The sequence below is a fragment of the Quercus robur genome, chromosome 9 (assembly GCF_932294415.1).
Source record: "Quercus robur chromosome 9, dhQueRobu3.1, whole genome shotgun sequence".
Lineage (NCBI taxonomy): Eukaryota > Viridiplantae > Streptophyta > Magnoliopsida > Fagales > Fagaceae > Quercus > Quercus robur.
The window spans coordinates 9,854,270-9,881,332 of NC_065542.1; the positions used below are offsets into that span (position 1 = coordinate 9,854,270).

A 27,063-nucleotide genomic window follows, 5' to 3' on the forward strand; every position below is an offset into this window, starting at 1 on the left:
TAGAATCTGCATTTCTATCTCAATTTCTTGCACTTACTGAAATGAGTCTCTATAAGATTTTATTCCCAACTCCGTTGCTTCATTCGAAAAAAAAAAAAAAAAAAATCCATAGCCTTGTAGTTGTATTATCGGTATTTCCCACAATTTCCTACTGAAACTAACTTCAACAAAAATACATCATTCCATAATTTTCATTTTGTGTATATTTTAATCAGTCTACAATTGCATTACATTTGCTCCTTATACATTACCTTTCATACTTAAAAAATTTAATCATGATTAGAGTTTAAAACGCATCTTGTTTTAATTAAGTATTTTATATTTTAAAATTATATACAAAATAATGAAAAATAATGACTTGCGTGTTACGAAGAACAAGACCGTGTAATCCCAACAATGAATATATATATATATATATCCAATAAAAATTTACTAAAAAGTGTATTATCGACAAACAAACAAAAAATTACACCGCAACTTAGATCCCCATCAGACAACCAACTTCCCAAAATGGGAATTTGCTTGTGCATTATCAGTTCCCCGCCCCGCCCCCCAAAAAAAATAATTGATTTGCATACTCCTTTTACTAATGCACAGGATGAGTTGCAAAAGAGAAAAATAAAAATAAAGAAATCACATTGATGGCAAATTTGTAAATCAGACGTTCATGGGGCGAATTTTGTAACCAATAATTGAGCTATATTGGCTCTGTTTAATTGAGAGGAAAAGATTCTGATGAAAAGAAAAAATACAAATAATTGATGGGACCGATTTCGATTTTTCTTATGAGATTTTCATAACTAATTCCAAAATTTAACTTGAGCTTATTTGCTCAACTTTTAGCTTTTATGTTTATCTTTTTAGAACTTCACTTTTTATATTCAACTTTTTAAAACTTCACCTTTTTAAGTATATTTTAGTAGAAAAAAAGTTAGGTGTCAAACGCAAACTAAGAAAGTTGTTAGTGAAGTTTAGCCCAAAAAAAAAAAAAAAAAATGTAAAAGCTGTTAGTGAAGTATATTTTAGTAGAAAAAAGTAGATGTCCAACGACGCAAACTAAGCTGTTAGTAGTTGTTACCGTTTGGAAGGAAAGATTATATCCTTATCCGGGCTGGAATTTTTGTTGTCACAGGATAAAGATAAAATAGTTCCTTTCCCGTCGTAATTTGTTTCACTTGTTGGTTCAATGCATTATCCAAGTTTCCAAAGACATATCCTCCATATATATATATATATATATATGCACACACGTGTGCGTGTGCGCGCCTTCAAGCTTATAGGGAAAGTCGTGGGCGGGCCGGCCCAATGCATTTTCCATCTTATTTTTTTTTACACCTTTTTTAGTAACACTTTCCATCTTTTCATTTATATTATATTATATTATATTAAAAAAAAATTCTCCCAAAGGAGGAAAGCATAATAATCAAGTGAAAAAGTCGTAGGTAAAGTAGTACGTGTGCACGTGTGTGTGTGAGTGTTTGGGGGGGGGGGGGGGGGGGTGCATGACATACGCGTTTGTGTACGTGTGCATTAATTCCGATCTCCATCTAAAACTCCAAAAAACATGATTGTCCAATGCCAATGAATGCAAATGCAGGTGTGCACATTAAGAAGAGAAGAGAAGAGAAGTAGATATGATTTGATTTGTCCAAGGAGAACACAGATTTACCTGATCTTCTCATCAATCAAAGAAAGGTAGGGAACAAAAACGACGTGGGGCCTCGCCCCCCCTCTTATCAAGGGACCCAAAGCTGAGAGATATTTCCTTTTTATTTCCTTACTGAAGAAGAGAAGCAACAAGAACTATGAAATAGCAAAATTAACTAAAAAACCAAAAAATGCAATAAAAACGAAACAAAGTTTATAGAAATTGTCTCAATGTGTACTTTCAGGAGAATGATGTATCCGACTAAAAATTACCGACTCAGACTCATTTGGCCCAGGCAACAAACCCTCACAAGCCCTAGGAGAACCACCTGGAAATAATTTTGGACCATTTATTGCATCATCAGAAAACCTTTCCTCTCCACAATAGCCAGAGTTATTGCCATTAGTTTCTCCAAGCATGTTGTTGATGTTCTCACCATCGCCATCGCCATCGCCATCCATCGGCAGAGTAGTAGTCGTCTGTGATTCATTATCACCTGAATTCCCATCTGCAACCTCCAAATTCACCTGTTCAGAAGCCATTCCATTCTTTTCCTCCAAACTGGAAACTGGCTCTCTCTCCCCTGGGGTCTCACCACCATAAAGTTGAACCACTACTTCCATCTTCGGAGAAGGGGTAAAGATGTGATTCTGCACCTCCTGAATTGGGGATGAAACGGGCTCCTCTGTATCTTCTTGTATGTCTCTGGATGAAACAGCTTCCACTTTATTCTGATCTAAAGTTGACATAGGTGAACATGGCATTTCTGCATCCAAAGTCGGGACTGGCTCCAGTACTTTCTCCACACCACAGATGGGGACTTGCTCTTCCACTTTCTCCACACCACAGATGGGGACTTGCTCCTCCACTTTCACCTGGTTGGAAGCTGATTTAATGTCAAATGTTCCCCCACTAAGAGATGACAATCTTACTATTTTCACCGTCTGCTTCTTGTAGAGGTCCATGGCTCTCTGCAAATCACAATGTGCACAATGTGTGTCAACCAGCTAGAATCTAGAATCAGTATTCAAACATTTTGACTTAGATTTAAAATCCTGGCAATATTCCCAGACAGTTAAACCAGTGTTGGCATAAATGTGATAGTGACAGCAAAAATGAGTTAGTCATGCACAGATGCAAACATTAAAGTGTTACAAATAATTCCAGCACAGCTAAACAGCACCCAAAAAGGCACTCAACCTGACCAGTATTCACCAAAACATGTAATTGAAACTAGGGGGAAAAAAGTAAATTCAAAATTTGCAAACTGGAGAAATCCAGTACTTCCATTGAAACTATAAATCAACAAAATAATAATGTCATGATTAGTTTGCAATTATGAAATATGCAGTGCAACTACTGGTAAACAGCTTCCCCTTTAAGTAACAGGACAGAAAGAAGAGAATCAATGATCCCACACACAAATTATTCACTTTAAACCAAAAATTTGTCTTATGAGGTCTTCTATGTACGTACATATTTTATTGATGAAGAGGAACCTACCTCTTGCACACAGGCTTTAAAAGGTTTTAATGACATCTGATTAAAAAAGGCTTTTGTTATCTTTTGGTTAGAAAAGGATAACATCTGATTAATAGCATGCATCATAACAACCACTTGTAGCCCTCGGGCAAGGTAGGACATATGAACAATTATGAGGATGTGGCTACTAAAACTACATAAGAATAAGATATCAATGACTAGCAATATCTCCATCCATCAGAAAAATTACCTTAAGAACAGAATCCTTTATGGCAGGAAAAAGTGAATGGCTCGATAAGTTATTGGAAAATTTCAGACCAGCTCTTCCTTCATCCTGTCACATTTACAAAGAAAAGACAAAATGAAGCAAAAGTTATCATTAAGAGTTCATCAATATTTATAAAGGGAATGGGAGAGTTTTTGTCAAGATTCTCTACCTCCAAAAATACATCCATGGTGCTGTCTTCATCAACAGAAGCACTTTGTTCAATATCCAACAAGCTTATACACTGATTGTACAACTCTGGACGTGCAAGTTCAGCTGAAATATCTAGCTTAGAAAGATATATGCGGCTGAAATAAGAAGCATCATCCCTTGATAATTTGGAAGGATCAGGTGCCTTTTCATGGGCAGGTTTAGGTAGAGAAGCAGTAGCTTCTTTTGCTGGAGAAGTGGCAATGGAGCTTATTTCAGTGGTTTTTGCCTGAACCTCATTGTTTTCTTCATGTTGAGACCTCTGACCTGCATTCCCAGCCAAAGCATCATCTACTGGGACCTGCACTGGATAATCATCTTTGAGGGACGGGGAAGGCAAGTCCCTCTTCAACTCATTATCTGGTCCTTTCCACATGTCAGCATTTGAGTCCCAACCCCGACCATTCATCGGATGCCTCTTCTGGTCCCATTCAGCCCCCCCATACATGTGAGGAGGGCCTGAGCCATTACTTCCATCCCATGCATGCAAGTGAGGAGGGCCTGAACCATCCAACATATTCTGCCAGCCAACTGGACGCAAGTGACCAGAAAACCTGTCGGCTTCAGGCATGTGATAATGAATCCCAGAGTGATTAATATCAGCAGGTCTAACACCAAACATAGTTTGAGATGGAAACGGTGGTATCATTGCCTGAAAACCCCCATGAGGAGGTCCATGTTGGTAAGGAATGAAACCATTTGGTACCGATGAAGACCAACCATGGACACCCCTCCAAGCATTTCCATGTCCTCTTACTACGCTAGGATCACTACCCCTCTTATAACGGGGAGTGGAGTTGACTCTACCATCTTCTTCCAAGGAACCAGCAAATGAAGGGCTGTCAACACCAGCTCTGAAAGCAGGTGATGGAGGAATCAAAGAAGATGCATTACTCTGACTAGTTCTATTATAATAAGATGAATCTGCCTGAGAGGAGTCATCCAATGGAGTCTTTTCTCGTGGCAAGTCCCTATACAGCCTGTCCTCAGTAGTAGAGAAATCTCTAGCATCAATGGAAGCACTGCTCCTGCGTCCTGTATCTTCAATATCAAGACTCCGCCTAACACTGGTTCTATTTATATACCGACGGTCAATACTTGTAGACGAAGGAGATCTTTCCATCAAGCCCTTGGGTGAAGCCTTGGAACTTGAAGACCTTTCAGTTGGCAGCTCCCCTAAATGGCCATCATCCATTTTGACAGCTTTCTCCATGGTTCTGTACTTTGCACCTCTTTCTGACACTCCAGAGAAAGCACTTACTTCTCTCGAAGAAATTGTCTTGGGCCTCTGTTCGGACTTATTCTCCCTGTACTTCAAATCTTCAGGATTTAAATGCCTGTAACGGAAAAAAAATGAAGACATCATTATTATTGAATTCCACATATGCTTCACAAGAAAATATGGTTATATCACATCACATTCTATAAAATCCAATTGACCTTTAAAAACATTGCAGGTGAATTCAGGCTCCTTATATTTTATTTCAAATGTACAGATATATTAGAACAAAAGAATGAGCATTTAAACAAGTGCTATTGCGAAACACATTAATGTTTCAGACATAATCATTTAATTAAAATTTTCCACTGTATTGGTCCAGCTCCTAGCATTAATCCTCCAAGTTTGATTACATCAGGCAGTAGCATAAGATGAATGGCAACACAAACAGATTAAACGGAAGGCTTATTTCATTTGCTTCTATTATTAAAAGAAAAGAAATTTTATGGCATGCCAAAGGATAATGACATGATGTTGGTCACAACACTAGCACATGTGCTAGTTTCACATCATCAACATAACAATAACTGTTTAAAAGGCCACCACTTTTACCACAAACCCACAATCAAATGGATTTTATTAATAGAATACTTACAGAAGATCTGCTAGGACAACAAATGAACCACATGAACCACATGTTTATGACATATAACACAAAATTTAAACTCTTATCCATATGATCCCCCACTCCCCCCTCAGCCCCCCACCCCCCCCCCCCCCCCAAAAAAAAAAAAAAAAACAGAACAAAGAGATTTGTCACAGTACATTGCTGAGCATGCTAACCTGAGGCAAATTTAACATAGTAAAATAATATTTTCAAATATGCAAAAGCACAATGCCTAATATTGAGAAACAGATACACCTACAAAACCAGCATACAAATGTCAGAGCAAACCATTCCAAAGATAATCTACGTAGTCAGATATGCCTACAACAACCAGATTTTCCAGATAATCTACATAATCAGATATGCCTACAACAACCAGATTTTCCACTACATGGAGTTCAGAAAAAATACAAACCTGTATTCATCTACACCAACATGTGAACTGGAGCTGGGAGAATTTCTCCGTCTGTTGCTACCAATAGTAGTGTCCACATGAGCTTGGCGAGACTGAGATCTTCCCCTATCAGCATCAGATTCAACTTTACTGCCAGTCACAGATTTCTTCTCCATATCAGGATAGTGAGATTTGACAACTCTAGTTTTATTATCATTAGGATCATCACGATCATCCGGGGATCTTTTCTTTCCCCTGCCATCTTTGTACCTAGCACTTCGCTCATCATATCCATCGCCATCACGATGGCGGTCATGGTCACGGTCTTGGTCTCGATCACGCTCATATTCTCGGTCACGATCATATTCACGGTCATGATCACGCCCACGGTCACGATCACGAACGCGGTCTCGACTACGGTCATGATCACGATCTCGATCACGGTCATAATCCCGATCATAATCACGGTCACGGTCATGATCCCGATCATAATCACGGTCACGATCACTGTCACGGTCACGATCACGGCTGCGTTCATGCCCACGGTCCCCATCACGTTCACGGTCACGGTCACGGTCACGATACCGATCACGATCCCGACTAGCCTCTATATCACGATCTCGTTCCCTTTCCCGTTCCCGTTCTCTTTCCCGCTCACGATCACGATCACGATCCCGTTCCCGATCCCGCTCTCGATCGCGGTCACTATCCTGAAGTTTGGTTCTCTTCTGTCGTATTTCTACAGCATCCTTTTCATCCTTTGCACGCTTATCATCAGACCTAATGCTAGCATGATCTTTTGTAGGGCGCTCATCACTTTGCTTGTCATCACGATGCTTGTTGTCCTTTTCCATGTCTTCTCGATACTTGTCTCTTGATCTATCATCCTTGCGCTTTTCATCCTTTTGTCGTCCATCCTTGCCAACATCATCCCTAGACGATAATCGTCTATCATTAATATCCCCAACATCATCTTGATGCTTTTCCCAATCACCAGAACCGTCTCTTTTTTTCCTCGTTCGCCTCTCAAGCTGGTTTTCTGGTTCAGGAGTTTGCAACTCATCCTGTGCATTCAAATCTGCCAGAATACACAGATAAAGATGTTAGCTGGAGTCTTGACTAGAAAAGCAAAGATCATGTATATGGTATTCATAGAACATTTCATAAAACAAATTCTTCATATTCATTAAAGAAACGCATCAGGTCTTCTAAAATAAGAATAGAATAATATTTTAAGGGTCAGGGAACTAGGTCACATGCCACACTCAAATCAATAGTTTTAGTTATGCACCAGTTAAAAACAATTAAAAATTATTTTCATAAGGCACTTTATCTATGAAACATGTTATGAATAAAAACACAAATTTTATATGGAAGTTTGTTCATTAAACCCTCTCTTCCAAAAAAAATTATGCTTCTCTAACCTCAATTCTTCTGTTCTTCAATAGCACCCATTAACAACTGAAAACTCCTAAAAGAACTGGCTCTAGGCATTTAACTCCATTTATAAGTGGCTTCATATTCCAGTGCTATAGCAACACCAATTTTATTTTTTATTTTTTTAGATAGGTTAATGGCAACACCATATTCAACGCCATCCAAAAATTAAGTATAACAGTCATCAGTTTTCATTCTCTTTGCAATACAAGGATGCCTTGGCCAACTGGATGTAGCCTCCAATGTATTTGTGCAGAAGGTATAATTGCATTACACAACAATTACATGCATGGTAATAATCCAACGTCCAACAGACGACTATGTTTCAAGTCATCACAGTAAATGTTATTGCTAAAACATTATGTATAATGGTTGTTATTAAGAAGGGGAAAAGGACGGTTTGTGCCATGACAAACAATCAGACACTATGATCAAGTGATAAATAGGTTTATATGAGAGTTCTTTCATGCTAAACATTATAGCTTAAGATAGCACAGTATTTTAATAGTTTCAGATTTTTAAAAACAAAAAAGAGTAAATGATACCAATTACGAAGCTAATAAAGATAAATATTTTTGTGTTCCTGAAGGACACTGTCAGCAATAAATAAATTCCATAGAAGCTACACAATATAAATCCATCAGTAGATCCCCGAATTCCTACAGCACTGTAATTGAAAAGGATAAAATCATTTCAAGTCACTGGAAACTCTAAATTACCAATGCTTAATATCCAGAATGTATATAGGTAAATCCACAAGTGGTATAAAAATTACACACTACCTATCAAAAAAAAATTACACACTCCAATTTATCCAAGAAAGATAAAGAAATGTGACACAGAGAGATATATGAAAAATCAATCAACAAAAATCCTGCTGCAGTATCTCAATGCTCACTACAACCATCCATACATTCCCAAATGCGTGCTAAAGGGCTCAACAATCCACATGAAAAATAATCCCTCCATTTTATCTTGCTAGTTTTGGTTAAAAAATCCAACTTTTTAGGGGTACATTTTTTGATGAATTGTCTTTCAAATAAAAAATTGGAAGTATCCAAACTATACTCTTGAATTTAAACTTAAATAAAACTAAATGAAAAGGGATATTTATTTCTCAAATCAAGTAAAGGGTAAATTAGGAAAGATATTAATATTATCTTCATTGACTTTTCAAATGGAACCATACCTTTGAACATTCCAAAATAAACTAGAGAACCAATATGGGATGGAGAGAGTATTAAATGTCACTAAATACAGTGAAGCTCTCCCATTGAGAAAACAATGAAAGTTTATCGAATTAAAGAAGGTTATGGAAATATATATTGGTTTATTTGAAGTGGGAGAATGTTTCACCCAAACAATAGTTAAGTGTATTAAGAAATGGCTTTTTTTCTTCTAAGTCAATTTTAAACCATATTCGATAATTAATAGTGTCTGCATCTGTTCTGGAGCTTTCAATTAAACCATAAAATCTTCACCACATCAACAACAGCCCACATGACTGCACGAGTGAACAAGGGTGATTTGATTAAGGTAAAGGAACAAGAAGAGGAGGAAGACCTAAAATAATATTAGTAGTAGTAAAAAAGAAAATGTTAATTAAAGAGTAGCAAAAAGTCTGATTCTGGATAGGATGGAGGAGAAGAATTCACGCAGCCTTCCAACCCCAAGGTTTTGGGACAAGGATTTGTTCTTCTTCTTCCTCCTTTATTACTGTTGTAAAATCCAAGGCAAAAAAGGGAGAAGAGGAAGGACCAAGAACATGTGGATGTAGAAGGGGAGAAAGGCATCGTTGCCAAAGACCTTTTTTCTTATGAGTACAAGCAAAATTTCTCAAAATTCCTAAGCCTATGGCACCCATAAATTTCGCATGCCGCAAATCAAAACAGATCAGATAAGTTGACATCCTTGCCAAAGACTTAACAAAGAATATTGACCTAGACAGAACAAAATGGCACAGGATTCGTGTAACCAATCCCCATTAGTTAGTTTAAAGCTTAATTAAGAAAAATGGAAATGCAACAACAATCAAAGATTCTATTTTAGGAGTATCTACAAAGCAAGAAGTTTTTATAATTCATTTTCTTAAATCAAGCATAAACACGTCTAATGAGTTGGTAGTTCTCTAATAAAAACTGCATTTCTCTTCTTTCTTTCTTTTGGGTTACAACTGCATTTTTCAATATTACCTCCTTCATGCAAAAAGTTCCAAAAAATGCTACTCAAGCATAGGAAACTATGAACGGACAACCAACATCTCAAAGCAGGGCATATATTGTCCACGTATCAGAAAGATTCCTAGAAAAGTAATGAACAGAAGATTATATTGTTAAAGAAATATTGTTAAAAAGAGAAAACAAAACAAAGAAATTTTAGTTTTAGTCTTGTCCATAAATTTCTCTCCAAATCTCACATATTGTGGATAAAAAAGCTCAAATCCTGACAGGCTCAAATATATTACTAAACATATTTTCTCAAACCTTTATTTCATTTAGCCCATGACAAATCAAACCCTGAAAAATAAGAGAATTCAAAATTTTCTTCATCTTAAATTCTAGGGTTGACGTAATCATGGTGTTCAATTACAGAATAACATGAATTTGACTAGCACAATAATAACTCTGATAACTAATATAATGGATTAAAGACGCAATGAATATTGTGAGGTTGCATAGATATTGTTTGGAGCATATGTAACATGAACCTAAAGTGTTAAGTAAAACAATGCTCCTGACTTGAAAGGTGTGACACATCTGTAGAACCTAATAAATTGCCCCCAATTGAAAGTTTTGAAGGTCCAATTGAAGACCAGAAACACTCAACGTTTCAATAACTATGAGCATAATGGCGAGCTTCCAAGGGAATGTAGAAGGAAGATAGCACCACAATGCACTAATATCATATTTGTAATAATATAATGAAGCTTTCAACAAGTATTCTCGTATTATTTCTTTTCTAATCAGTTTCAATTCAATCATCTATTTCTGACAATCATTTTTTTTATTATCAGTAATATAACTTCATTGAATATCAATTTCTAACAATTGTGATATAAGTAAAGTATCCGGGCTCTGTACTAAAGAATTCCTCTTAATCAGATGATAGCTGATTAACTGTAGTCTTGTTCTATCATCAGCTTCAATTACCTCACCAATGAAATGCAAAACAATTATTTTTTGTCACATTTAGGCTTTAGCAATCCAATTCTTTTCAATTTCTATGAATAACAAAAAGGAAGGAAAATAAAAAAGATATAAAACCAGCTAGATCACTAAAATTACCACTGTGAAAAGCACACAACATGAGTTATCATTCGTATCTAGGATTTATTCTGTTTGATTAAATTATGTGATGTTACATTTTCAAATAAAATTATGGACAATTTTAATGTTCTGAGATTCATATCAGCTCCCACCCATTAAAAACAAGATCCTTAGATCTAAAATAAAATAAATAATTAAATAAAAAGTTAAAACATTTCAAAAATTCTATCTAGAGAATAGTCATAATAACTACATTGTCCTCAAGACATGATAGACAATGTTAACTTAAATTTCATGAATGTTGGCTTATGACTAATTTAGATGCCCCGCAACAAAAAAGGTCGCAGCATGAAACCGGAAGCATTTAAGAAAAATCATCAGACTGAAATCAAATGTAGAAAATGAATACAAAGAAGGATATCAAATTTCAAGCATACAAACAAATCTAACAAAATTAAGCCTCACAGCTACTGAAATTGCACAAAGTTAAAAACATCCTTTAAAAAATGAGTTACCGTATAAAATCGCACTTGGGGTTCTAAAAATGGAGCAAAATCCAATGATTTTTAGGTACTGATATTCAAAAGTTCATGACTTCCCTAGTAACTCAAACAACCACACTTCTCATTTTCTAATACTATCTACCAATCTAGAAACACTCTAATATACAATAACTTACTATCAGTACATAACAAAATAATCACAATATATACACAAATGCATATTAACCAGCAAACCAATCAGTTACCTTACCAGTAATTTCAAGGGCCTTCTTCATCTCACGCTGTTCCTCATTATCAATGACCACTCTCTCACTTTTCCCTTCTTTACTCTTCTTCTCCCTTTCAGCTTCTCTACTCTCCTTTCGACCTGAATCCCGATGCTTCCCACTGCTCCTCTTTGCCTCCTCAGCCTCACCATACACTCCCAAACCCTCCTCTCTCCTCCTACTGCTGCTACTACTCTTCGATTCACCGGAAGCCTTCAATTCCTTCAACTCCCTAGACTCCTTTGATTCCTTCGACTCCTTGGACTTCTTTGACACCTCAGACCGATCATCATCCCCGCCATTCCACCGATCGGTTACTACTTCATCGCCACGCTCCTTTCGCCGCTTCGACGAGCCATGCTCTTCGGCATACTCGCCATTTCCAGAAGCGTACAAGTCCTTGGAATCCTTCACAGAATCAAGCTTCCGTTTTTCACTCGAAGCAGATTCCTTTGAAACCCTAGCTCCAGCGCCACTCTCCTCCTTGCCTCCCTTCCGATCCTTCGTGCTCAAATCTTTCTCCGAGTCCGAGTACTCCCTCGCTTCCCTCGAGCTGTGTTTGCTAGATTTGTGCCTTGAACCTCTCGGCATCACTGAAATACACTCAAAAACCCTAGTTGCAGATTCCCGAACCAAACCGAAACCGAAACCCTAACTTGCAAATCCACGAACAAAAATTGAGTGCCCAGATCGAAAAATCGAAACCCTAGCCTCGAAATCGATACTCAAAAATTGAAACCCCCGTTATCAGAACCCTAATCGCGAAGCTTCTCAGCAAAAAAGCGAGCACTCGAATCAAAAAAAAAATCAAAAACCCTAAGTGCGAAAATCTCGGAGGGAGTGAAAAAAATAAACCCTAACAGTGTACGGCGGTCGGAGAATAGAACGGAAAAGCCACCGGCGAGAATGGATCGCCGGAAATCGGAGGAGATTTATAAGAATGGGATCGAAATGAATGAGAATTACGAGAGAGCCACGGAGAGAGAAGTGGTATTGAAGAGAATGGGAAAACAAGAATAGGGTGTGAAGGCTTTTTGCTTTGCTTTTGTTTACCGAGACTCAGAGAGGACTCGAGATAATTTGTGCCGGTGTGACGATATTACCCTCGGTAGTTCGGTGTTAATTACGGAGGGTGTCATTGCGGTGTTTGTTTTGTGTTGAAACAAATGATATTGTTGTAATTGGCTCACGTTGCTGTATCCAATAGGGAGGTGACACGTATGTAAAAGCGGGAGCAGAGTAAATATGGTGCTCCGGTGATTACGTGGGGTAGGTGGACCTTTGAGGTCAAATTGGAAATTATATTATCCATAGGAGTTGCTTGGTGGGTTCCACCTTACCTGGATGGAACCAAGTCCACTTGATTTCAATCTTCTAGAGACAACACAGTGCGATTGTGATTCCGACTTAAAGAGGAAGTACAAAGAAGAAAGAAGTGAACTCAAACACAATACCAGTACTTGGATTTTAGCTTCTTTTGCAATGGTTTAGAAGAAGAATGAGAAGATGAAAATGTTGCTTTGTGTATATTTACCAAAAAGTAAATAGTAAAAGACTAAAAGGTGTGGAAAGGTAACTCCTAGCTATACACCTCAAACCAATTTTTCTCCCCTATCTATTCAGGGAGATAAGAATTTGGTAGGCTCCAATTGAAAACATTTGAATCCCATCTTCTTTTACTAATATTTTCAACCTTAACTAAATAAGAGAGAATTAAGGGAAACAAATACAATGGGCAAAAAAATAAATAATAATATCAGGCACAAAAGGAAGTTGGAAAGATTCAATCAAGCTAAAGGGAGTCCCCTTTCAAAAATAACAAAAGAGAGATGATGATAGACTATCAGTTTAAGGGCCAAAAGGGCATCATGAACTTCACCGACGAGGGGCTCCAGGGGAAGCAACAAAGAGGAGTGGGAGGGAGATAGGGTTCGAACCATACATCACATGGAATACCACAATAGATGCCATAATCATTGAGCTATCACTTGAATTCCTAATGTATGGTTTTTTTAGCATACATTTTAATAACAACAGTAAATTTACACAACCAAGTAATTAAATGTGAATAAACCCATCCAAACGCTTTTTTTGTACGACTGAGACTCAATTTAGAATATAATTTTTAATTTACTTAACCCAATGAATCTAGATCGAATCTATATTTATGTATGTCAAGTTTTAATTTATACCTCTAAGTTTACTCTATATAGAACACCTATATGCACATCACATGATTAACTCCATTAATCACTAATAGAAAGCACTAACAAAATGTCTAGTCTGTCACAAACCTAAAGTCCAACGGTTAATTACTCAAATCGAAACTACAATGACTAAGTTGGCTCTCATGTCAAAGTCCAAACTTGAAATAAATAAAATTTAGATACAGTTCTTTATGTGCCAAACCTTAAGTTGTCCAATTAAATTCAACCATGCAGTTGCATTAACTAATAAACTATATGGTTGGATTTAATTGTCTTTGAGAAATATATAATTTTTTTTTATTATACTAGTCAATTCCAAACAGTTTAATTAAATTGGAAACTTAAGATATAACACCTAATGAATTACACATAAATTTAGCCCTTAAAAACCAAACAATCAAATTAATGTAATTGGGAAATTTATTTTGGAACAAATTATTCAAATATTAATGTATGACGTTTGATATCACTAAAAATGTAAAAGAGTACAATCTTAATCATGCTGTAAGACTACATGGATTAATATTAATATAAATATAATTGTGTATTTAAAATGGGCTAATTTCCTAACAGGTTTGGATGGAAATATAAAACGATTAAATTGATTTATTTTGTGTGTTCCAGTTAACTCAACTGGTAAAGTCCTGATGGTTGAATAAGAGATATGGGGTTCAATCCCCACCTACACCAAAAACCGATTAGTGTCTTAATCTGATAATAAATAGATATCATCAGGAACAGACGTCACAGGTTGTGAAACTCTAAAAAAAAAAATTAAAAAGGTTCATTTTGATAAAATGGAAAACTAAATTGACAAAAAATAATCCATAATAACTAATTGACCATTAAAGTGAAAGTCAATGGACTAAATTGAATTTTAGTGTGATTAAGATCATATTGTTTTATCTTTCATAGTTACGTAAAAAAAAAATTACCCTAAAAAAAGACATAAAAAAAGGAACTCTTTATAAAAATGTGCTAGTGTAATTTATTTGAATAACTATTCGATACTTCAATAATAACATTTAGGGTTTGTTTGGATGGAGGGGAGAAGGAGAGGGAGTAGAGTAGAGTTAGCTGAAAATAGGCTAATTTTAGGCTAAATCTACTCTACTCCCCCTCCCTCCCTCCCTCCCCTTCAATCCAAATGGAACATTATTTATTCCTCCCCATGACAGAACTCAACCGAGTTCCCTTATAATATGTGATAATATGTACCTTAGATTTGTTTTAGTGACACCTAGAGTTCATGTGATCTATATTCGATTTGTTATAGTTTCATAGTCAATGCTTTCACCACTCTAAAAATTACCTCCTATAATTAATATATTATATTAGTGTTATACTCATACTATGCATGACTTAAACTTAATCAAGATATAGGTAAACTTAACAAAGTATTTTAAGTATCAATTTTATATTATAAAATAAATGAAAATTTTATTTTAAATATAAAATCCTATATAATAGAAAACTTATTTTACGTTAATGCAAAATACATATAGGGGGTGTTTGGTTCGCTGTGATGTTACATTACGTCATAATATTACGTTATTGTAATCCTGCATTAATGTAATTTCAATACAATATTACATTATTTATGAATGTGATGAAATTAAGATTATGTAATATATTTTGTAATTTTAAATTATGGTAATATTATAAAAAATAAAATAAATCAAAAACTTTAATGTCACATCATCGTAATGTGCATCATATCAACAAACACATCACAATAAACCAAATGTCTAAAAGTGTAAATCCACCTTTTATCAAAAATCAGAAAATGATTGAAAATAATTATAATTTATAAGACCCCTTTTAGATAAAAAGATATTTTGAAAGGTTCATCATTAATCCTTAAAATTTTGTAAATGTACCAATTTAGTTCTCTTGTAGCCTTCTTGTTATAAAGGAGCGTCACGTGGCTTTGTCGAATTTTGCCATGTAAGCAAGAATTGCGACCTCAAGGCTAAGAACTGACTTGGTACATTTACAAATTTTTAGTACTTATATTTGTGTTAAAAAAAAAACACATATGACCTTTAATTGTTTCTTCGGTACTTCTTTTAGGTCTAATGATGTTATTTTGCACCCTGAAGGCATATGTTCACCGTTGATCTGTATGACAATTTGAATGATTAAAACAAAGAGATAACAGATAAGGTAGACGTCGTATATGCGATTGAGTTTTATCCATTATATATACTATGATTTTTTTTTTAAACATATTTTTCTTCTCATATATATATATATATATATATATATATATATATTTGTGATAATTCGATAGTTGGAAGATAGGGAGATTTGAACATTTGACGTTTTCATTGGAAATACCAAAATATGTTAGTTGAATTATGGTTAACTTTGAATCTATTTAAAAATATCAATAACAATAATTTACAATTTCAAATCATATCATGCTAATTGTAAGCATTTATTTTCTCAAAAAAAAAAAATTGTAAGCATTTATTAGGAACCTAAGTTTGTTTGTTTGTTTTTTAACACAATGACAAAAACTAAAAGAATAAAAACATTTCAAAATAATTAAAAATAATAATAAAATTTCACAAAACCCCAATGGTTATTTTTAAAACACGAAACCTCTTGAAATTTTGAATATAACATGTGCGCACCCAAATTTCCCTTAACAGACGAGGTTTAAGATTGGGCTCACAATTTACTTGTATGGTGGGCTTAGTGTTTCCTACTATGGGTAATTCCTTGCCAAGCAACCCAATGACACGTCTTAGCTCTCACGAATTCCCTCTCTTCCCTCTTGAAGTTACTCCCCTTTTTAGTGGTATTGACCCCCTCTCTTTTACTCTCTGTTTTCTCCTTAGAATTGCCAACCCTCATTCTTCACTCACTCCCCTTATTTATAGCTTGAGGTTGGTGGAGGTTTCATGATTACGTTATGGTCTCACTCGTGTGTGTAGGGTCCAATTTAATTATTTCTAACAAGAGATAAGCTCTATCGAGATAGTGGTAATGGCATTGGAACTGGCTCTTGCGTCCAAAGGATTGCTCGGCAGCGATATTCCCCAAAACGATATTGAGTTGCTGAGGACATGGACCGTTTCGAGCAAACACATTCCCGATCAAGTCATAATTGACTGGTGTGGGCTTGTCTATCATGCATCTAGAACGAAATGGGATTGCTATGAGGTTTGGGCTTAGTTTTGGTCTTTAAGAATGTCCAAGCCAAGGCCCAATGGGCTCGAGGTCCAACCATGTACAATAGCCCCCCTTGATTTATGTTTGATTACCGGGAGCAAATCAAGGACAACCCAACAGGTGCTAGAGACTCCTCAAGAAGTCCAACCGTTAGCCATTAAATGAACAAGACGGCTATTAATGCCCTCTCAGAAGAAACGTTATGTTAGGCTGTCTAGTCCAGCCGTAATCATGACCTGACGGTTCGTGAATCAAGGCCATGCGTGTGGGAGTTACGAAAAGATTTTCCCTCCTCCTTTTCCACTAAATGTTTTCACCTTATAAATAGTTCCCTCTGACTCCTCAAACTACTTTTTACTTCTTCACTCCTTCAATTTTCTCTCTGCCGAGCATACTCCTCCCGTGCATAGATCCTCTAACCAAGATCACCGATTCCTAGAGCCCACAGTAAATTTCTTTACTCTTTCTTTCTCTTATTCAAATTTTTTTCTCTTACTCTAGAGTTAGGAATGGGTTATTCACATCTTCTTTCTACTGAAGCGTCCTTGGCTAACTTTAGAGCAGCTTAGGATATTCCTGCACATGTAGACATTGCTTATTGTCACGAGGGTGACATTGCTCTCCAGCGACGCTTCGGTTCTAACATAGTGTTTTTTCCCTTGATGGCCATTTTATAGGGAGTGGTTAGATTTCTCATGGACCCTCTCATACTTAGTACTCTTAAGTTTTATGGTTCATGCCCCGACCAATTTCCCCTTAACTTTTATCGAGTTGTGAGTTGTGTCAGTAGATTAAACCTGATATATGGGCTACAATTAAACCACCATGACATAAACTTTATGTACAGTTTATATCGCAACATTAGATCTGACTACTACTTAAAGGTTAGGGATGTACGAGTATGGCTCTTATCATGCCTTCCCGACTCTAACCGAAATTCAACAGGGGAATATGTTCAGGTGAGTGGCAATTGGCTTGCTGACGAGTTTACTTGCCCAACCTCGCCGCGTGACGTTGGTCAGTATCTATCACTTTTAACTGTTTTCAATTTAGTGTTTTACCCTTGCTTACCTTGCTCGAACACGTACTAACCAGTTTTCATATTATTTTGGTGTAGAAAGCAAAAGGTTTAAGCCAAACATTAGAGTAGTGCATGTGAGAGATCTCAATTTCGTGCTTCGGTTAGAGATATTTGTGCACTTTGACGAGCAGCTCTGGGCATCCCACCTCATTCTTGGTTGCAATCCAGTTTACTCCACTTGGCAACCCTTCAAACAAGCCTTACTAGTGGACAACCCTTTGTTGTCGTATATTGACGTGCGGCATCCCAATCTTCTCCCCCCTAACCTGACTGTTGGTGAAGCTCGGGACTTCGACCTCCGGATAGCTAGGGCGGAGTCACTAGTACCAATAAGGGACACTTCGACAGATATCATATCCTAAAGTTGTGCCGTCCACAGACCCATCGAAGAGCCCCAAGCCTAAGCCCAACCAACGGAACAAGCAGCCGCCGAGTTAGTAAACTCCTCAGAAGCAGAAGTTGACCAAGGTGAAGACAAAATGGTGGCCAAGCGAACAATGACCTTTAATCGTTTTTTGCTCGGCGCCCGTCCAGCAGCACAACAACAACAGCCCTAAGGTAGGGGTCAGACTCCCCCTCCACCTCCTCCTGGCCGCTCCCGTAAAAGGCAGCGCATAACTGACCAGCCGCCCAGGGGCTTAGGGGGCGTGCCTTCGAACACTACGCCTCCCCAGGCGTCTGGCGGAATAGTCATCCGGGAGCCTGCTGGTGACGCCCAACCAACTGCATAAGTTGGGTCCAATGTGGTGTCCTTTTCCCAGCCAAAAGTGGGTTGGTAGAACACTTTTAGGCTTGGGAATGAGCATCTTCCCATGATGGCTAGTGTCAGGACTTAGGCCTTCTACTACCTGAGGACATGTATTTCTTCTCGGGCGGCATTGATGAGTCCTTAGCTGCCCGGTTGCAGTGGCATACTATAGCGGTAATACACTTTACTTTTTCTTCATTGCATAAATGTACTTGCATTTTTCCTCTTTTCATGTGTTTCATTATTGTGTTGTCAGGCTGCACAGCTGGCCTATGTTATAGATGATTGGCTGAAGGAGGCTGTTGAAGATGCCGATCGAGAGAAGGTCCTAAAAGATGTTGTTGTGGCCACCGCGAAGGACAAAGGCAAGGTTGCCGAGAAGAGGGCTCAGGCGTTTGAGAAGGCTCAGATATTGGCCGGGCAGAGGTTGACAGAGATGGACGTGAAATTTGGCGGCACTGAGCTTAAATTGGCAGTAGCGGAGAGTTTGAACTTGGCATAAGTTGATGAAATTGCAGATCTAAAGGTGGCCCTTGCAGCTTTGTGAAGAGAAGTAGTACAACAAGGGCTTTGCGGACATCGAGAACTTTGTGGAACCCATCATCTACCAAGCACGAAGACATGGGTTTGGGGAAGGATGGATGGCCACTTTACAAGCCATGGGAGTGCTCGATGATTTCCTACTAAGGAATCCCAAGCAAATACCCTTTTCGGAGCCTTAACCCCCCATTCAGAATCCTTTCGGTGCCGATAACGAAGAGGATACCCCCAGCATGAGGGAGTTGGTGCGCGAGAACACTAGTTAAATTTTAATTTGCGTTTATTTTATTTCATTTAATTAGCCGCCATGATATGGTGACAGGACATCTATTTTAGCCATATTTATGAATAACTATTACATTGTTGTTAAATTATTTCTACCATACTTTACTCTTTCATTTGTTATAATTGAGTAACCAAATTAAAGTTTACTTCTGATCGGTAATAAAGATTACTCTTTCATTTCTGTCCTTAAAAAAGATAGAGACTAAGTCTCTACCCGTTTGGTGACCGGGATTGAACCGAAAACGAGTTTTTGTCCTTAGAGAGAATAAACATTAGGTTTCCGCTTGTTTGGTGATTAGGATCGAACCGAGTACAGACTTCTATCCTTAGAAATAATAAACATTAGGTTTCCACTTGTTCGGTGATTAGGATAGAACCGAGCACAGGCTTCTGTACTTAGTAAAAATAGATGTAAGGTTTTCACCTGTTCGATGATTAGGATTGAACCGAGCACAGGCTTTTGTATTTAGTCAAAATAGATGTAAGGTTTCCACCTATTTAATGATTAGGATCGAACCGAGCACAAGTTTCTGTCCTTAATGAAAAATAGACGTAAGGTTTCCACCTGTTCAGTGATTAGGATCGAGCCGAGCACAGGTTTCTATCCTTAGTGAAAATAGACATAAGGTTTCCACTTATTCAGTAATTAGGATCAAACAGAGCACAGACTTCTATACTTAGTAAAAATAAATGTAAGGTTTCCACTTGTTCGGTGATTAGGATCGAACCTAGCAAAGGTTTTTGTCCTTAGTGAAAAATAGACGTAAGGTTTCCACTTATTCGGTGATTAGGATCAAGCCGAGCACAGGTTTCTGTCCTTAGTGAAAATAGACGTAAGGTTTCCACCTATTCGGTGGTTAGGATTGAACCGAGCACAGGTTTCTGTCCTTAGTGAAAATAGACATTATAAAGATTGAAAAAGTGATGCAACTTCTATATATTACATGGGCAGACATTGTTCTTTACACAACAATTGTATATGACTGACAGTTGTATATAACTTGCAACTTCCCCCCCCCCCCCCCAAAAAAAGTTAGTGATAGAACTTTTGTAAATTTTGAACATTCCATGACCAGGAGAGTGGTCTCTCCCCCATATCCTCCAAGTAATATGCTCTAGCTCCAGCAATAACAATAACTCTATATGGTCCTTCCTAGTTCAGCGCTAACTTTCCGGCATTGGTATCCCGAGTGTTCCCTACCACTTTCCTCAACACTAAGTCACCAGCGCTGAACTCCCAACTCCTGACATCATGGTTGTACCGGCGAGCTAGCTTCTGCTAATACTCGGCCAGCTTTATAGTTGCTGATTCTCGGTGCTCTTCTAATGAGTCCAGTTGCTTTACCATAAGTTCTTCATTTTCAACAGGGACAAATCTTGAGACCCGTGCATTGCATAAACTTACTTCGGTTGGTATCACCGCTTCCCCTCCGTATGTTAGCGAGAATGGGGTTTCTCCTGTAAATCTTCTAGGGGTTGTCCAGTACGCCTAAAGGACATTTGGTAACTCCTCAACCTTCATTCTTTTCGCACCTTCCAATATTTTCCTTACTCCGTTCACAATTGCCTTATTAGTAGCCTCAGCCTGGCCATTACTCTGTGGATATAGTGGGGTGGAATACTTGTTTTTAATACCGAGATCACTATAGAACTTTTAGAAAGCCTTGCTGTCAAATTATAATCCATTGTTAGACACTAGGGATTCTGGCACTCCGAATCTTGTTACAATATTCCTCCAAATAAACTTTTTTAACTTCTACATCCCAGATGTTAACTAGCGCCTCGGCCTCGGCCCATTTTGTGAAGTAATCCACGGCTACCAGAATAAATCTTCGGTTCCCTGTAACCCGAAGGAATGGACCAATAACGTCTAGTCCCCATTGTGCAAAGGGCCAAGGGCTACTAATAGGGTTTAAACTCCCTACCGGCTGATGTATTAGGGAAGCATGTTTCTGACATGGCTCGCATCTTCAGACATACTCGGCAGCATCCTTATGCATCTGTGGCCACCAAAATCCTTTAGTCATCGCTTGGTGGGCCAATGAACTCCCTTTAACATGACTGTCGCATACCCCTTCATAGAGCTCGGTCAAGATCTCTTCCACTTTGCTCGGATGCAAACAATGTAAATACGGTCCCCCAAAAGACCTTCGGTATAACTTATAGTCTACTGACAACCAAAACCGAGCAGCCATACGGCGTACTCTATCTGCTTCTTTTACATCGGCAGGCAGTCGATCTTCTGCTAGAAATTTAACAATTGGATCCATCCAACACGGCTCAGATATCGCCACCACTGAAACATCTACCCTTGCATCAATACTCGGTTCTGCCACCACTTCTACTTTGATTAATTGAGGCACCTCTTCGATCAGTGATGAGGCCAAAGTGGCTAGAGAGTTGGCATGCCGATTCTGCCCCCTGGCCACTTGAACCACCTTCACTTTCTAGAACTGGCTCATAATCTGCTTTACCAACCATAAGTACTCCATCATCCAAGGATCCTTGGCTTCAAAGCTACCCTACACTTAATTAACCACCAACCGAGAATCCGAGCAAACCTCCACCTCTCGGGCTCCTAGATTTAAAGCAGGGGCTTCATACTCAACTTCATTATTAGAAGCTTTAAAACCCAATCTAAAAGAATGTTCCACCCTTATCCCTTTCGGTGTGATGATAACAATTCCAGCCCCAGCCCCCAGTGCACTAGATGCACCATCCACAAATATCTTCCATGGGCGAACCTCCACATGACAAACTATTTTCATCTCCCTTATCGGGAAAAACGTTGCAACAAAATCAGCAAGAACCTAACCCTTCATTGAACTCCTAGGTCTATATCTAATGTCAAAAGAGCCCAACTGAGTCCCCCACTTGGCTATCTTGCCCGTGAAATCAGATCTCTTTAACAATGACTGTAAGGGATACTCAGTTAATACATAGACAGTATGAGCTTAGAAATAATGGGGCGACTTCCTTGTTGCATGCACTAGTGCTAGCACCAACTTCTCCAGGGGCCAGTATCTTGTCTCGGCATCGACCAAAATTTTGCTTACATAATATACTGGTTGCTGCACACCTTGATCCCTTAGCAACACAGCACTTATGGCATGCCCGGACATTGAAAGATACATGAACAAATCTTCATCGGGCTCTTAGGGCTGACAACGTAGGTGTCTACACTAAATATTCCTTTAAATCCTGAAAAGCCTTTTCACACTCTTCGTTCCACTGAAATCCCTTCCATTTTTTCAGAAGCTAGTAAAATGGACGGCATCGATCTGCAAACTTAGAAATGAATCAGTTTATGGCAGCTAGCATGCTGGTCAGCACCTGGACTTCCTTTGGATTATTCGGTGGCTTGAGGCGCTCTACAATTTTAATTGATCGGGATTAACCTCTATTCCTCGGTAAGTAATCATATATTCAAGGAACTTGCCAACCCCCACTCCAAAAGCGCACTTGTTAGCATTGAGACGTAGCTTATACCGCCCTTCTTTAAGATCATCAATGTGCCCCTGTTTCTTTTTACTTTTAACCACCATATCGTCAATATACACCCCCACTGTACGCCCAATCTTATCCTTAAACATCCTCGTCATCATCCGTTAATAGGTGGCTCTAGCATTCCTTAGACCAAACAGCACCACGACATAATGGCAATTGGCATTAGGAGAGATGAACGTAGTCTTTTCTTAATCCTCGGCGGTTAGGGCAATTTGATGGTAACCTTGGAAAGCATCTATAAAACTCATCCTCGGGTGCCAGTACGTTGCATCTACCAGTTGATCAATCTTCAGCATAGGGAAAGGGTCTTTTGGACATGCTCGGTTCAGATCAATAAAATCTACACAAACCCTCCATTTCCCATTCTTCTTTTTTACCACTACAATATTTGCAAGCCATTCTAGAAAGAAAACCTCCTATATTGCCCCTACTTCTTTCAACCTCTTAACTTCTTACTTGACTGCCTCGACGTGCTCCTTAGTCGACCTCCTTAGCTTCTGCTTCTTAGGAGGAAATAATGGATTCACGTTAAGCTTGTGAACTATAAATTCGGGGTCTACCTCAGACACTTCGTACGGGCTTCAAGCGAATACGTCTACATTTTGTACAAGCAATAGCAGAATCTCCACCCTATCTTTGTTTTTCATACCTGCTCCTATTTGAAAACTCCTATCCTCATCCGGCAATATCTTTACTCTTATCATGTCCTCGACACAACTAGCCCCCATTTCCTCCTGGGATTCCCGTAATTGCTATAAGGGTCTCATCAGCTGGTTTCTTTTGCTTAATCTTCAGGTTAACAGCAGCCACCAAACATTGTCTGACCATTTTTTGGTTTCCCCTTACTATAGCAATATTATGCTCAGTGCGGAATTTGACCTTAACATGCAATGTAGACGGAATTGCTCCCATTGCATGAATCCATGGCCTTCCGAGAATTGCCGTATATGGAGAAAACAAATTGACCACTATAAAGGTCACCATTACTTCCTTGCCTTCCATGTTCACGAGGAGCGAAATCTACCCCTCTGGGATCACCATCCGACCATCAAAGCCAACTAGGAGGTATCATACTTAAACAAGTCTTCGTTCTTCAAATCTAGCCCCCTGAATAGGTCGGGATACATCACTTTGACACCACTCCCTTGATCTGCCAACACTCTCTTCACTATAAAACCATTTATCCAAGTCGTAACCACTAAAGTGTCGTCGTGGGGCTAGATCGTTCCTTCCAAATTGTCATCATTAAAGACAATAGGCTCCCGAGTATACTTCAACTTCTTCTCGGAGGGTTGTTCATCCCGACAACTCTCTACCGGAGCCACTACCAGTACCCCTTTCCTTCGGGTCACTAGGGTACCCCTTGAAGCAATATGGATAGCCTATATCACTCCTAAAGGGGATGGAAGAGGATTCCCCCGAGGTCGGGTACCCTACTCAGTCTCTTGATTTCTTGGGTCCACAACAAACTCTTTTAAGTACCATGCCTTTACTAACTACTCCAAATGGTCTTTCAATACTCTGCACTGTTCAGTGGTGTGCCCCTTATCCCTATGATAAGTGTAGTATAGATTCTGATTTCTTCTCGATAGGTCACCCCCCATCTTGTTCGGCCACCGAAAGTATGGTTCGTTCTAATTCGATCCACAATTCTGTGCACTGGCTCCTTAAACGTCATGTTTACTTCCCCCGCTCGTGCGCCTGGTTCCTAGATCCTTAGATCCTTTTGGGGCCTTGATTGAAAACCCCCTTGCCAGAGCTGACTCGTGATCAGAGACTTGCCTTTGTTTTGCTGCCGATCATCTTCTAACCTTTTATATTCTTTAATACGCCTCATCAACTATCTCATATCCTTGAGAGACCTCCTTGTCAACGAATCTGTAATTCAGAATCCTCGGGCAATCCCAATAGGAAAGTGCTTGCCGCAATTTTTTCATTACCCTCACCGATCTCATTGTACAGTTCCCAATATCGGCTAGTGTAGCTACAAAGTGTTTCCCCGGCTCCCATCTTCATAGACAGCAGCGCGCCTACTAGTTGCGGTACTCGGCTGCAAGTCATAAACCGGACCTCGAACTCTTGAATCAACTCAGCAAAACTATGGATTGAGCCCTTCCTCAACCCATTGAACCACCTTAAGGCGGTGGGCCCGAGAATTGACGAAAACACCTTACATATCAATGCGTCATTATGACCGTGCAAAGACATTATTTAGATATAATGACTTACATGCTCCACCGGATCCGTTTTCCCATCATAAGAGTTAAATAGAGGTTTAGTAAATCTGCTTGGCATTTGTGCCTGTTCGATATCTCCCGAGAATGGTGATTGAGCAGCTCTACGCAATACTAGGCTCACAGCATCCATGGCAGCATTCCGGGGTTGTCACCCCTCTAGGGAAATTGAGTCTCGGTCTGTATACCGAGACCGGTCCTGGTGTCGATGGGAACGGGATTGATGAGATGTCTCTCCATAGCCACCCCCCACACTAGCTGACCCCTCTGCACGCTCTTTGTGATCTCTTTTCCAACGCCTACCTCTTGCCTCAAACTCCAAATCCCTTACCAATCTACGCAAGCGTTCAAGTTCCTCATCCCTTCTGTCAAAACTTTCATGCCCTGAGGCGCCTAATACTGTCCGATGTGTTTGAAATGACCCTTTTCTAAGACCGGGCTACTCTTCCCCCTGCTCATACTCCCTGTTTTCACGCCTCTTCTGCCTTCTTTCCCGCCAATCGGATCCCCGAGAAGATCTCCCAGAGCCGCTTTCAAAGTAACTTCCTGATTGTCTATCGGACATTTTCCTCGTATGAATCTCGACAGAACTACAACTACGTAGGAGACTCCCACAAGCGGTGCCAATTGTGCGCACCCAAATTTCCATTAACAAACGAGGTTTAAGATTGGGCTCACAATTTACTTGTATGGTGGGCTTAGTGTTTCCTACTATGGGTAATTCCTTGCCAAGCAACCCAATGACACACCTTGGCTCTCACAAATTCCCTCTCTTCCCTCTTGAAGTTATTCCCCTTCTCAGTGGTATTGACCCCCTCTCTTTTAGTCTTTATTTTCTCCTTAGAATTGCCAACCCCCATTCTTCACTCACTTCCCTTATTTATAGCTTGAGGTTGGTGGAGGTTTCATTATTACGTTTTGGTCTCACTCGTGTGTGTAGGGTCCAATTTAATTATTTCTAACAAGGGATAAGCTATATCGAGATAGTGGTAATGGCATTGGAATTGGCTCTTGCCTCTAAAGGATTGCTCAGCAACGATATTCCCCAAGGCGATATCGAGTTGCCGAGGACATGGACCGTTTCGAGCAAACGCATTCCCGATCAAGTCATAATTGACTGGTGTGGGCTTGTCTATCATGCATCCAAAATGGAATGGGCTTGCTATTAGGTTTGGGCTTAGTTTTGGTCTTTGAGAATGTCCAGGCCAAGGCGTAATGGGCCCGAGGTCCAACCCCGTACATAGCACTTAATTCTTATGGCATTGTTTTATCATTTTATGTGTAAACCATTAATTATCCATTAAAAAAAATGGTGAGTTGCTCCTGTTATAACACATACACATATTTATAACGGTATTTTTATACCAAACAAATGAACAATACCACAAAGAGTTTTGTGTTAACACTCAAAAATTGAAGCCATATATATATATATATTTGAATTTAAACCCTCAAGAGGTTAAATGTTACATAATTAACCACTTAAATACAAAACAATATCACATGCATATATACATAAACAATTAGAGAAAAAACCATGCAGGGTTAAGTATTGGCACAATTTGGCAGTATTAGGGTATATTATATATAGAACTTCTAATACTAAATTCGGCACAATTTGGCAGTATTAGGGTATATTGTGTTGACTCCTGTGCATTGGAGCATTGAAAGTAAGGCCAAAATGACTATATACCATTGATTAACAAAATATTTAACAATATATCACTATTTATGAAATATTTAATAATCTATCATATTTTTAAAAGTCGAATTTGCTTTGTAACTCAATTTCTTTGGAAAAATAGTTTTCAAATTTACTATGTTATTTTTTATAGATCTCAAGTTAAATAAAAAATATTTTCCTTGAATCTCGAGTTACAGACAAAACAGTGATAGATCTGTACGATAAGCCTAAGCCAGGACT

At 38.6% G+C, this 27,063-nt stretch overlaps 1 protein-coding gene across 1 annotated transcript; it reads right to left on the bottom strand.

Moving 5' to 3' along the window:
* Positions 1 to 1,752: 1,752 nt before the first annotated feature.
* On the bottom strand, positions 1,753 to 12,458 carry LOC126699641 (uncharacterized). The gene is made up of 5 exons (XM_050397583.1): positions 11,342 to 12,458; positions 5,907 to 6,963; positions 3,568 to 4,942; positions 3,381 to 3,464; positions 1,753 to 2,619 (listed from the first exon to the last, which is right to left on the bottom strand). The coding sequence occupies exons 1-5, from the start codon at positions 11,946 to 11,948 to the stop codon at positions 1,876 to 1,878; spliced, it is 3,867 nt and encodes a 1,288-aa protein (XP_050253540.1). The 5' UTR covers positions 11,949 to 12,458; the 3' UTR covers positions 1,753 to 1,875.
* Between the last annotated feature and the right edge of the window lie 14,605 nt (positions 12,459 to 27,063).